This window comes from Dioscorea cayenensis, chromosome 6 (assembly GCF_009730915.1).
Source record: "Dioscorea cayenensis subsp. rotundata cultivar TDr96_F1 chromosome 6, TDr96_F1_v2_PseudoChromosome.rev07_lg8_w22 25.fasta, whole genome shotgun sequence".
Lineage (NCBI taxonomy): Eukaryota > Viridiplantae > Streptophyta > Magnoliopsida > Dioscoreales > Dioscoreaceae > Dioscorea > Dioscorea cayenensis.
Window position 1 is genome coordinate 2,654,715 of NC_052476.1, and position 14,161 is coordinate 2,668,875.

The 14,161-nt window shown below is 30.1% G+C and overlaps 2 protein-coding genes across 2 annotated transcripts; one reads left to right on the top strand and one right to left on the bottom strand.

Annotated features, from left to right (window-relative positions):
• Positions 1–389: 389 nt before the first annotated feature.
• LOC120263024 (dihydrofolate reductase) lies at positions 390–3,688 on the bottom strand. Its single transcript, XM_039270948.1, has 6 exons — positions 3,426–3,688; positions 3,245–3,343; positions 3,117–3,158; positions 2,884–3,013; positions 1,590–1,691; positions 390–666 (listed from the first exon to the last, which is right to left on the bottom strand). Exons 1-6 carry the CDS (start codon positions 3,669–3,671, stop codon positions 548–550), a joined length of 738 nt encoding a protein of 245 aa, XP_039126882.1. The 5' UTR covers positions 3,672–3,688; the 3' UTR covers positions 390–547.
• Positions 3,689–7,970: 4,282 nt separating this feature from the next.
• Positions 7,971–8,889, top strand: LOC120263670 (serine/threonine-protein kinase-like protein At3g51990). The gene is made up of 2 exons (XM_039271632.1): positions 7,971–8,470; positions 8,580–8,889. Exons 1-2 carry the CDS (start codon positions 7,971–7,973, stop codon positions 8,887–8,889), a joined length of 810 nt encoding a protein of 269 aa, XP_039127566.1.
• Positions 8,890–14,161: the final 5,272 nt, after the last annotated feature.

Sequence of the window (14,161 nt, forward strand, 5' to 3'; positions counted from 1 at the left end):
TGTGCCCTCAGCCGAGAATCGAACTCTCACCACTCCGTGAGAGCTCTGTGGTGAGAGCTCTATCAGCGACCTGTGTACCAATAGATCCAAAGGTCGTTGGCTATTTCATTTCTGTATTGATTGCATTGAAATGGTTTTTATTCCACAATGAAGGCTGCCCTGCTCCGCTTCTTCACTCATTAATAAATTATTCAATGAATACACAGCACCAGCAAAATCTTTTCACATCAACAACCAAACCAAGTACTATCATTAAATCCAGCAACATCCAATTATCAATAAATCCTGCCAGAAACTCTAACCATACCTACAAATGAATGACAACAGCAAGGTTGCATGAATTGAACAACATGATTGGCAGAATTTAACATACAAGAGGTAATGCACAATTTAAGAATACCGTTGTACCATCTTTGAACTTTGCAGAGAATTTAATGACGTTCAATGTGGATCTAATCCAGATACAACAATTGATAGATTTTGCAGCAAGTACAAACAATGTTGTAAAACAATGGTGTACTTAAACTCATTATAACTGCAACAAAAATCATACAAGTATTGTGTGCTCTTCTTGCTCTTCTTGCTCATCCTTTGGTGCATCTAAAGATGTGAGTGTCTTCTCTATCTTGTCTATAAAACCCATGGTCATCTCCTCATTTTTAGGATCTACAGACCAAACAAGACATGCTTTATTATGACAATATTTTACCACTGATAAAGATGCTTCAAATAATAGATATTCACAAATTAGGGATCGTTATTATATTAAAAGACAAATAATTTATTTGTTTGAATTATTTAAATAAACATGATTTTACAAATAAGAGTCTGAAATCTCCAGATATGTATGTTTAAGTAAAAAAAAAAAAGTAAAGTTATTTGACATTATTTCTGTAATTACAAGAAACCATATACATATGAAAGAGATTTAATAAAATATATAATATTTTTTTAAAAAAAATGACTTTTTCTTTATTTGCATAACTCGGTGAAAATAAGTAGTTTATAAAATTATATAAAAATTATTTTTGTTTATATAACTCTCTCTCTCTCTATATATATATATATATATATAGGCTAGAAATCAATAAAATAAAATTTTGATTCATTTAGAAAGAAGAAAAGATAATATAAAAACTAGGAATACTTTTTTTATAATAAAAATTTTAACTAGACTATTGACAAAATAGGTTTTTCCATAGAGTTATACCTCCCATTTTACAGGGATATACAAGATATTTCCAAGTGAAAAATTTAAAATGAACTCTTTTGCTATCACTGGAAACACTAGAAAAGATATGATGAGATATGTCTGCGTGCTTCCCTGACAATTTCCAGATCTCATTATCTCAGTTGCCATCTGCCAGTTGGTTTACTAATAATTACTCTTTTGTTTTAATGTCAACAACTTCATGATTATAACATCTACTGTTATATAAATAGTAATTGTTGCATCATCTAATGGCATAATTATGTCATGCAAATCTTGTCTTAAAACTCTCAAGATATAAGTCAAACAATTCAGGGCCCAAAAATAAATTGTAATTAATATGTAAACTTTGAAGTCAAGTGGATAAGGAAAAGCTTACCGAGCCTTGGAACGGTGTGGCCCTTGGGATGGTGGATCACTAGTGGATCCACAAAGGATTCAAGCAGTATTTTCCCATGAGAATTCAAGAAATCCTCTGCACCTGTAGAGTCAAATTCATCACAAATAGATTCTTAGTTCTGTTGTTGGATTTAGAACAGAAGTAGGCAACATTTGAAGCAGCCTTGAGATTTAAAAGTGAAGTTTCCATTTAAGTGCGGCTTATTAGACCAATGTTTGTGGCTAGTATTATCAGTTGAAGTATCCAAGTCAAATTTCTCCAAGTCACATACATCCGGAGGTGTATTAATGTTAACGACACATAAAATCAGTAATATATTGACTTAAAACAAACAAAAGTTAAGTTTGATTATCACTTCCATAAAAGAAAAGTAATGGTATTTTATTTTACCCCATGTAAGATATTAAGGGTTCAACTCCCTTGAAGACTGTCATTTTGTCCACATTTATTGAAAAAATTAATTAACCTTGTTTTTTTTTTAAAATGTTGGATGATCATATTATGCACGTTATAATTTTTTAAAAAAAGTTTTTTTCAGCCAAATAAAAGTGGATTCTTTTATAAAATTAAAAAAAGAAAAGTTTTTTTCAGAGAAACTAAATTAAGAAAAGTTAAAATTATAATACAAGTAGTGTGCCAAAGTTCTTGTTTTAAAAGAAAAAAATTGCCAAACAAAAACTCCAGGCATACTTATTCATAAAAAAACAAATTTGTGTGTTTCACAAATGATACTATTTAATAGTGGTTAGGTAAAAAATTAGTATTTATTGCAGTACCAGGCATACATACAAATGGTTTGTCTAATAATTTATGATAAAAATTAATGCTAATACTCACTGTTTTTGCTTTACCCTCATCCATTAAAAGAAAAAAAAAAACGAAAACAACAAAAAGTAGGCTTAAATATAGCCGAAATGGTTTACATTGATTCCAATCACCCTTATGCCATGCCAAACTTCAGTACATGTGATATTTTATTTTTTTATTATCATTATTTCTCTATTCACTATTCTCTTCATGCATGCAACAAGCAAACAATTTTCCCAAAGCAAGAGAAAGGGTGTCTTCCTTCGCTTTCCCTTATTATTATTTGCATGTCAGGTTTTTTCTTTTCAATTTCAAAATCCTTTCTAGTTTTAATTTTATTTTATTTTTTTTTAATAAAAGTTTTAAATTTTACCAATAATATTTTTATTGCTAACAAACCTCAATAATAATTCGATGCTAAATTACTTCAAAATGAAAATTAGATCAGGAAGGAAGGTTGGCATACCAATGAAATGAAGAGAGGGGCACGAAATCTTAGTTGAATATGCCTTCTCGGCCACCGTTGGTGATGGGAACTTAGCGCCTCCGATGATGACCACGAACTTCAACTTTGGTACTCTCGTCAACGCTAAACCCTAAAAAAATAATTTTTTTAAATATATATATATATATATACAAATTACAATGAGAAAACGACAAATATTACACCAATTTCAAAAATCAAGAGTGAAAACCGACCTTTTCTTGCATCCCCGCCAACGCGGCAGACAAAATCGCGCCCTAATTTCACACCCAAATTGAAAAACGAATCAAAATTTCACCAAATTTTAAACCCTAATTTCTCCAAAACAAAGATCAAACACTACCTGAGAGAATCCCATCAACCCATCGATCGGGCCGTGCTTGATCATCAGATCTTCAATAAACTCAAAACACTCATCCAAATTCACATAATGCATGTAATCCTAACAAAAAATCATTCAAATCAAAACGAAGAACTCAAACTTCTCAAAGATTCACACATTCAAATCCAGATCGGAGTCTCACCTCATCAGATTGAAACCACTCATAATAAGGCGGATCAAAGAAGCCCTCGACGTCTGATTTTCCGGCGGCCGGACAGGGCGCGTCGGGGAAGATGAGGTCCAGCCGTGACGTCACCGTCGCCGGCCACTTTCCGATCACCTGGCGCCTCATGATCTCGCCGCTGGTCCGGAATCCATGGAGGCAAAGGATCCTTGGCTTCCTGCCGTCCTTAACGTGGTCCTTAATCTCCTCCGCGAGGCTCCCCATCGTCACGAGATCCCGACGAATTCGGGAATGGAGGGTTCCATTGAGGCGGGTTTTTATAGGCGGGAATCTGTTCTAGTGCCCGCCGGATCAGTTTAAGATGGGTTGACGAACAAGACAAAGATGATGTCGGCGGACGCGTGGCGTGTAGGTGTTGGGTGATAAAAGTTCGTTGGGTGGTCTGGAGGGACATTTGATGTGGTCTTGTGCAGCACGTGAGAATTGAGTCCACACGAGTTTCATCTGGTGTGGGCAATGAATTAAAAGTCATGGATTTTTTTGACCAACCAATGCATTATTCAAATGACGCACGTGAGAATCATTTCATTTTTCCATTGAAAAATATTTTGAAAATAATAATTGGTCAGGTAATTAAGTCAGTTCAAATAGAAATAAAAATGATAAAAAAACTATTTTTTAAATAAAATTTTAAAATTGGTATACAATGTCTCTCAGAGGTTGTTTGGTTTGCTGTAATTAAAATTCCAGTATAAATTAAAATACTGCATTTCAAATTATATTATTGTTGTTTAGTTTGTTGTAATTAGAAATATTGTATTTACTTTTGCATTGTTTGGTTTGATATAACTCGAGCGGTATAATCACCATATAAATTGAATAGTAAAATTACCCTTATTATCAATCATTAAGTAATTTAATATTATTCATAAAATCATTTAATGTTTAAAATTAATTAATTAATTTAACTTTCACTAATGATCATCAGTGTCAAATTAATTAAATTAACTGTAATTTATTACATTTAAAAATATATCATGCCTTTTAATTTTATGTTTAAAAAAACAATTAATTGATTTAATTCTCACTATCTACTATTAACACTAATGTTAAAAATTAATTACTTAATTTAATGATGATTTATTAATTTAAAAATATGTAATATTCTTTAATTTTATACTTAACAATTATTTTTCATAGTTAAAATTAAATAACAATTGATATTTTTAAATAAATTATTAAATTAAATAAAACATAAAATAACTATAAATTTAATTATGTTAGCAATTGATTATTATGCAAGCTTTTTTTTGCTTTTGATGCATAATTTGGAGAGTGAATAATGGTGATTTTAATCTAAATGTCATGCAGTATTTTAACTTACAACAAAATTATAAAACTTTTTATATGTAAAACTCATTTCACAGCAAACCAAACAACATTTTACATATAAAATCAGTTACATTACAGCTACTTATAACTAAACAAATAATCCCTTAATCTATTGGTATTTGGTCCGCTACGTAAAGTACTTATGTCTAGCCCAAAAGATATGTTTAAATCTCAGCTCACGCAAAGTGAGGGCGCAAGTATGATAAGTGATTAATTCCATGTCTTTGCACATCTTTGGCGTGGTTTGTCTGCACTTTGTTACAAAAAAAAATAAAAAAATAAAACAATTAATTTTACGATGTACATGCGCAACCAAAAAAAAAAAAGTTTTTTTTTTTACTAACATAGCAATTGAATTGACTTATTTTCATGCGTGTAGGAATGTGGTTGTAGATTATAGCATGCAATTAATTTAATAAAATAGTAAATATAATTCAAAATAGTAAATATACAAACAAGTATAGCTTTAGAAGATGTCTAAAAAGATCAATAACCTTATATTCTGCATGAATTAGAGAAATATTTTTATATGTAAATACCATACTATATTGTATGAAGACCAATAGACCATTAGTGCCATTATGATATGTTAAATGATCTAAGTACATCTATAGAGTGATTTTTGCCTATATCGGAGAAATGTATCAAACTAATTGATATGTTTTATGTGATAATATAACTCTTTATACATCATTGACATATTATCTCAATGTCATGTTGTCACACATATAACTCTCCTATGAATATTTAAAAATCAACCTAGCCGGTTTACATTGGACTTCATAAATAAAGCAGTAGCCGGCCAGTAGACATGCAAGCATAAAAATTATAAAAACACTCAGTGACATACGGGAAAATGAAATCAGATTGAAATTAGTCTCAGAGAAAAGTTAATTAGAATGTCAACTCTAATACAGAACCAATTTGAGAACATAATTCATTGAGAAGACTAAAGATCCTCCATTTTTTTATTATATAATTAATCATTTAATGAAAGTAGGTTCTTTTATCTTTTCAGCACATGTTTCTTGTGCACATGTTTATGTTTAGCCTCAGTGCGAAAGTAGAGCACCCAACAACATATCTTCAAGCCTCTCCCAAAAAAAACAACATATCTTCAAAAATCAAGAATAATTAACTTGCACATGTTTTTGTTTAGCCTCAATGTGAAAGTGGAACACCCAATAACATATTTTCAAAAACCAAGAATAATTAACTTGCAAACTAAATTTTTATCATAAAGATATTTCACTGTTGTTGACCTTTCTTCACTTTTCAACAAATTTATCAACAACATATCTTTGTGGTTTTATTTGAATAAGAACATGTCAGAATAAATTTATGGTAAAAGTTATGATTTGATCCGAGGGGATATCGCTTTTTATTTTGAATTATTTGTTGGTATAAACAAAAAAGAGAAAATTTTAAAAAAAATAATATTTTTTTTATAATGTGACAAATTACCTCATATATTCCACACAATTTGAATTCTTAACTATATTTTAGAAGAGAGTTAAACTTTTGACTTTTCTTATAAATGTTAATTGTACTACCATTCACTTATTATAGCGCTTGTAACAAAATTTTTAGATATATAAATAGTATAATATTGTGTATATACATATATTAGAAAAATTATTAAATTAAGCACACTTAATTCAAAAAATGAAGTAAATTTACAATACTATATTTTTATGAGAAATATATGAAACATTATATAAATATTAATAGTAGAAACAAATTTTAGAACTTATGGGCCCGTTTGATTTTGTTTTTATTTTTATGTTTTTAAAATAGTTTTATAAAATTAATTTTTAAAACAAGTTTGTTCAGAATAGCTTTCTAAAATTAACTTGAAAAAAACAAATTTTTTTGAATTTAAAAAAACTTGTTTGAGGGAAGATATTTTAAAAACAGAGTAAAAACCAAAACCACTTTTTGTCATCTTCACTTTTGATATTTTTTAATTTTTTTCTCATATAAACAAATTGTTGCTGATCAAACAAAAAAACCCACAATGTCATCTCACTATTTTTCTTTTTTATTTAAAAATTAAAATCCTACAAAGATAAAAAAAAATTTTAAGTTAACTTTTAAGTTGTATCATAGAATTTAATTAAGCTATAAAATTAATTTTAACTTTCAATCGTTTAACATAATTTTTTAAGTATAAATTTTTTAATGAGATTTTTCATATTTTTAAACAATAATTGTTGTATGTGTATATATGATTTCTTTTTCATTATAGATGATAATAATATACTCATATCTTGACTCATTTAATAGATTTTCTGGCTCACCGCTGCTCATGTGGTACTTCATCAAACAATGTAATTAAGATCAAATTTGTTTAGATATTGTAGAAAATACTTTGTCTGAAGATGGTAAATAATTAGAGAAGCTAGAGGTAAAGAAGACAAAGAGCTCTTGAAGTAAATTAAGAGAAAAACACGGCATGATAAAAAAGTACAATTTCCTAGCTCCACTTCCTCTAATAAATATGATGATTATGGATAAACTATAAACCCTCAATTATTGAGTTGGAAGGATAGCTTTTTGACATTCAACTTTGAAAGAAAATAAATCACAACTCTCTTACCATTGAGGCCATAATTCATTTTATATTAAAGTACATAGTACATATACTCATGTACCAAAACCCCAAACACCCTTTTCAAATAGTAAAGAAGTAAATACTGGGCTACACAACACATCACGGTATTATAATCATTTTATACGGTATTATAGTCTTTTTTTTTTTTTAATTTTTCACCCACACAAACAAATAAACATGTGCCTCCTAACGATATAAACAAACCCAATTACTAATATGAAGATAAAAAATAATAATTACTAACGTCACACTTTATATATATATATATATACATATAAAAAGACTTTTCGCTTAATTACTATTTACTCTATTGACAATGGATCTCTATATTTATTCTACTAGAAGAAAAAAATTTAAAATTTATAAATATTGTAAAGCTCACTTCTAGCATAATTCCTAACACGTAGTTTGTTTATATTTAAAAAATAATAATAATAATAATAATAAATTCCCCTTCACAAGATTAATTTCACTTGCTAAAGACCAAAATTCAACTGCAAACTTATTACTCCTTATAACCCACACCATAACTTAATCAACCAAAACAAAAAAAAAACATGCACTTCTTCTCCTGCACCACAAACAACCACCGCCGCCGTCACCGCCACCGCATCTTCACCCACTCCGAGCTCGCCACCGCCACATCCAACTTCTCCTCCTCCTCTCTCCTCGGCCGAGGCAGCCAATCCTCCGTCTTCCTCGCCATCTTCCCTTCATCTCCTCCTCTCATCGCCGCCGCCAAACTCTCCTCCTCCTTCTCCGAGCTCTCCATCCTCTTCTCCCTCCCCTACTCCCCCTTCATCGTCAACCTTCTCGGCTTCACTCATCCCTCTCCTTCCATTCCTCTTCTCGAGCTCATGCCTTCCGGTTCTCTCGACCACCTTCTCCACAACTCTTCTCCTCCTCCTCCATGGCGCCGCCGTCTCCACCTCGCCTTCTTCTCCTCCCTCTCCCTCTCCTTCCTCCACTCCCTCTCCCCTCCGATCATCCACCGTGACGTCAAACCCTCCAACATCCTTCTTGACTCCTCCCTTCAACCCTCGTCTCTCCGACTTCGGTCTCGCCGTCGCCTTCCCTTCTCTCTCCCCTCCCGCCGGCACTCTCGGCTACCTTGACCCTTCCTACACTTCCCCTCACCTTCTCACCACCAAGACCGACGTCTTCAGCTTCGGCGTTGTCCTTCTCGAGCTCATCACCGGCCGCCGTGCCATCGACGTCGACCACAGCCCTCCGGCCTTGTCCGACTGGGCTCTTTCCATGGTCACTCAACGCCGGTTTGACGAGATGTGTGATGCTAGAATGGGACCGGTGGTGATCGAGGAGTTCGCTGCTGTTGCTTGTCTTGCCTCTCGCTGTGTCAGCTCCTCACCGGAGGACAGGCCGGAGATGGCTGAGGTGGCGGCGTGCTTGCGACGTGTCCGGTCATCGCCGGTTAAGAGGTGGCGTAAATGGATGACTTGGTGGGGCCCGGTTTGAGAGTGATTGCATGGCGACAAGAGTGAGATTTTAATAGTGACGTTGCTTTCGCGTGGAATTTGGAGTTCGTCTTATCACCGTCCGTGATGCCTCGGGATGCGCATCTCGAGGTGGAGACTTTTAGTAATGTGGATATTGAGGTTGAATTGTTTGTTGTATATTTATTTATTTATTATTGATATATATATATATTTGTTGGAATGAATGAGTCAATGAGGTTGATAAAGGAAAAGAAAGGATATGAATGAGGTACTAATTACGTATGTTTTTATTTAATAAATTGATATTCGCCCATCAATCTGTTGAGCTAGTTCATCATTCTAACTTTCCAAGGGTATTTAATTAATTGTGTTATTTAATTCCCTTATTTCAAAGCAATATATATATATATAATACAATACTTAAGTTTGCCATAGATTTAAAAAAATATGAGAAAACTTAATGGGTGCAAATTGAGTTTAGTAAACATAGGGTGCGATCATACAAAAGAGGGCCAATCAAGGGATGGAAATAGTTACATGTTGATATATCCTAAGGACGCTTTAAATATGATGAGAGTATTTAATAGAATGGTTTCTTAATCACATGCACATTTATATATGTATATATATGTTTATAAAATTTAAAATTATACATATTATTATGGCCACAAAAATGAGTGGTTTGACTCATGTCCACAACATTACTTAGGATTTAGGGTATATATAGTGGTTTGTTAACATTGTATAAAAAAACATATTTTATTTAAATTAACTAAAATTTAACTTTGTTAATACTAATGAACAACATTAAATAAGAAGTTTATGATGAAAATTTTAAGTTTTAAAAATAATAAGTTTTATCAGTGTTACTAATTTTTTAAAAATTAAATTTAACATATATTTACTTAAATAATTAGAACTTATAAAACTGGTTTATAAACAGGCATCACCCTCATCATTTTGCTCAAGCCCCACAGATCAGCATAAGCCTGATCCAAATCGATTCAAAGTCAATGTTTGACGGACCAGTTCAAATCCAATCCAAATAAACCATGGATTGGATATGGATATCATTTTTAAGTGATGATGGCTCTTTTCTAATTTTCTTCCGTGATTTAACCCATTGAATTTATTATTAAATATCAATAATAAAATAAAAAAATTTTAAAAAATATTATAAATGAATGGTTGATTGTGAGAAGTCGATCAAACAAGTGAGTTAACTAGCTAAGTAGCTAACTGTCATTGGCTAACCTCATAAGTCATGTCATGTTTACCAATGGCTCCCTTTATGATTCATCTACAAGTGGGTTATATTTTCATTGATCAATTAAATACATAGAGGTCCTATTTTAAGTAAAATGGAAAAAATTACATATGATTGACAAATGAATACGTGGAAAGTTACTTGGGATGTACTCATATTGTACTGATACAATATTTTTATTCATATTGTAGGTGCCAATATTAATCAATTAATAAAATTATTCATTTTTATTTTTATTTTACTTTTTTTAAATTTTTAAATCATAACATTATTTAATTAAGTAAAGTTAGAAGAAAATAACAACGGACTGATATGAGCTGTATCCAATGGGCCCATCATAACCCGATCCAACAATTGATCCAAAAGCTAATTTCATGCATTGGGCCATGGACTTAATACTTTAAAAGTTTGGGCCTGCGGGCCTGCCTAAACTATTCATGAGGCCCGTCAATTCTAAGCTTAGACTGGGCCAAAGCCTCAATTTTCTAGGCCAGGTTGGCCCAATGATGAGAGTGAAACAGGCCATCCTTTTATCATCACTTCTTATTTTTATACATATAAAAAAATTTGTTTTTATGATGATTGAGGAAATATATAACAGTAGGAGAATTTTATGGCCTGCTTTTACTAACTATTTTTATTGAACTATTTAATTAAATAATACTAATGCTATGTTTGGATTAAGGGCTCAAGAGTGAGAATAAATAAGAGGGAGGGTTATGGAGTGTCAAAGTGAACTCTCCTCTTGTTTGAAGTTTTTTTTTTAATTTTATAAACGGAAAAAAAAAGTTAATTCTAACACTTTGAAACCCTAAACAACTTTATTTTTTTGGCCATTCTATTTGGGGTGCGGGGTAGGAAGAATTTTCTAAAAATTTTATAATTTTTTTAAAAAAATCTTAATACCCTCTAGTTTTAATTATCAATCTTTTTATCTAATCATCTTGTCTAAAAAGTAGGATTCTCACTCTTTTATTTTCAACTCTTTGTATGATGTTGTATTTATTATCTCTCTCCTCTTATCGATATAGATTACACATCAATATTGAATTGAGTGTTATTATATCACTAGATTTTCCCTTTTTTAAGCTTTTATTGTTATATTATTTTTTTATTAAGTGTTTTTTAATTGGTTATGGTCAGCATCCAGTACTTCTCAAATGTTAAGGTTTTGTTTTGTTTATCAATGAACAGAATTTGTCGTAGAAATATACAAAATTATAAATCTAAAGAGTTTATGCCACATCCATCACATTTCCTTTTTTTACTGTGTTTATGTTTGTTTATTTATTTATTTATTTTTTATTTTTTTATGTTTTTTTCCAAAAAAATTTATCTTGTGTTTTTTGTTTGTGAATTCATCTATTGAAGAATTTATAATAGTAATAAAGTATAAAAATGGAAAGGAAAAATAATAATAATAATAATAATAATAATAATAATAATAGTAATAATTTTAATATTTATAACAAAGTAACTAAATTGTGAATTTGTTTGAGAATTTCGTCATACATGTGTTTAAATATAAATAAGAAAATTTTCAAATAACAATACGTGTATAATTAATAAATTATATTATAATTATAGATATATATATATATATATATATATTGCCAAACAAGATTTATCAAATAACCTCTTTTCCTTTTATTTTCATAAAATTTGACTATGCAAACAATAGTTTAACTGGAGCTATTAAAACGGCCTAGCCCGTCGGGCCGGCCCGGCCCGCTAACAAAAATTGATGGGTTGGGTTGGCCTTTTGTAGGCCTGTTTAGAAGCGGGCCAAAATGGGTCAACTCGTTTGGGTTAGGGTTATGGGCGGGGCGGGCTAGCCCGTCCCTTTAATTTACTAAAAAAAAAATTAAAAAAAAAAAGATTAAATGAGGATAAATGTTTTAGGTGCTTTATGTAATATCATGGTATTAATTTTTCTTTTATCTATAGTTGTTCAATTAATGTGGGAACTTTTGAATGTTGGGTTAATTGATTAACTTGGTTAGATATGCTGTTATATACTTGTTTTATTATTTTAGTTGTGTGATTTATTATGACCTTATATGTAAAATATTTTTTAAAATATGTTTTTTTATTATATTTTGTGCTTTAATAAATATCTTCTTGTTTGGTTTGGTTTGTTAAAAAAATAATCAATATATAAAATATATAATTTTTAAATATTTTATATTTTTAGTGGGCTGCCCCGCTCAACCCACCAACCCAAGGTGGGTTGGGTCGGGTTAACATTTTGCCAACCCGCCAAATGGCAGGCCGCCCATTTTAACAGGTCAAAGCTCAACTTTATTTGTTTATTTTTTTATTTACTTTCCATTTTCTTCTTTTTCATTTACTTTCACTCATTTACTCTTCGTTTTTCCTTTTGCATCCAAACACTATATCTAAATTGAAACTATTTTTTTTCCAAAATAATTTATAAAATAAGTGATTATACAAAAACTACTTGACAATATTATATTTAAATGCCCAAATATTCTTTTGCCTTGAAAACCTTTTAAAAAGAGGGGTTAACAAGGATAGATTTATTTCGATTTTTATGTCGATTTAATAAATCATTTAAAAATTTTAACATGTTATTTTTTTGTTATACAGTAAAAAAAATAATTGATGAAAACAATATATTTTTTTAAAAGATTAAAAAATTAACAAAAATATGAGGATGGTGACTATTTGCAATCTAAACTCATATTAAGAACATTATTCCAAAGTTACTTGAACCTAATTTGAACTAAAGTTATAAACAATTGTAACAAGATTAGAGTCCGCTTTGACTCAAAGTTGGTCCATAACAATAAAAATAGGCAAGCCCAAGCCTTCAATAAATGGTCCGAGGCCTAGTAATTTATCCCTAACTATGTTTGGAATTCTTGATCACATAAAGTTATGTTATTTTTAATCATTCTCTTATCATGAAGAATAAATCATAATATATATTTATAATAAAATTATAATATATTAAAAAATATATACCAACAATACTAGTCAAGCTAGTTCAGATGGTAAAAATTTTAGTCAATTGAAAAAATTCACTGGGAGAGATCTATCTTTTTATAGAGCTCTCAATATCTTATCCTAAATTGATTTAGAATTTAAAGCTTCTAAGAAACCGGTGGATCAAAAAATCATGTGTATAAATAAGAATTATTTTTTATTTTTTTTTTAAGTTTTTGAATATATATTATTCGATGTCTTTAGAAATCTTTTGTATTATTGGAACCCAAATTCATATTATTAAATCCAATTCATGTAAAGCTAAATAAAATCTAAATTTGCTATTTTTTTTATTTAACATTCCTCCTGGAATTATCAAAATAATTCATTAAATTATACTCTGCTTGGGTTGAGTAGTACTTAATTAATATTTTGCTTGTTAAAAATTGGATTAAATTTCAAAGCATAATTAAACAGTAAGCAACAAAAGGTTAAAAAATGGAATGTTTGGGGAATTGGAAGGCATTTATAATAAAGAATTAGTTAGGGTTGTGTGCATAAAATGGCCTTAATCTTCTTTATCTTTGGAGTTTGCCACCCTAACAAACAACTTGGAATTTATTAAATTTGTGGCAATATTAGGAGCAACGTGGCTTCATCAGTACCTCTATTCTTCTTTATTCATTACTAGCTTGCTTAAATGATTCAACATCTTTGGATATAAAATAATATTAATCATAATATAAAATAATCAACTATAAACAAGGAAACCATTATACAGATTTAAAATAATATATTAAAAAAATAACATATCTTTGAGTAACACATGCTTGGAATATAACTAATATATATATAATTATATACAAATATGATTTTATTTTTATTAAAAAAATCATGTTCAATAGAAGACAGGAAATTATTGATTTACAGGAAAACAAAGGCAATATAGTTACAAATACAAATCTTATTTGGCAAACTTAGGTATAACAAAAATTTTAAGGTGAATTTAATTTACGGAATCTACATAACAGTCCAGAATATTATTACTGGAAATAAGATTTCGAAGTTATATTAA

Coding starts and splice junctions, on each gene's coding strand:
- LOC120263024 (XM_039270948.1), bottom strand. CDS start 3,671: ATGGGGAGCCTCGCGGAGGAGATTAAGGACCACGTTAAGGACGGCAGG. Junction 3,344..3,425: donor AGTGGTTTCAATCTGATGAG/GTGAGACTCCGA, acceptor ATTTTTTGTTAG/GATTACATGCATTATGTGAA. Junction 3,014..3,116: donor TGGCGGGGATGCAAGAAAAG/GTCGGTTTTCAC, acceptor TTATTTTTTTAG/GGTTTAGCGTTGACGAGAGT.
- LOC120263670 (XM_039271632.1), top strand. CDS start 7,971: ATGCACTTCTTCTCCTGCACCACAAACAACCACCGCCGCCGTCACCGC. Junction 8,471..8,579: donor CCCTCGTCTCTCCGACTTCG/GTCTCGCCGTCG, acceptor CGACGTCTTCAG/CTTCGGCGTTGTCCTTCTCG.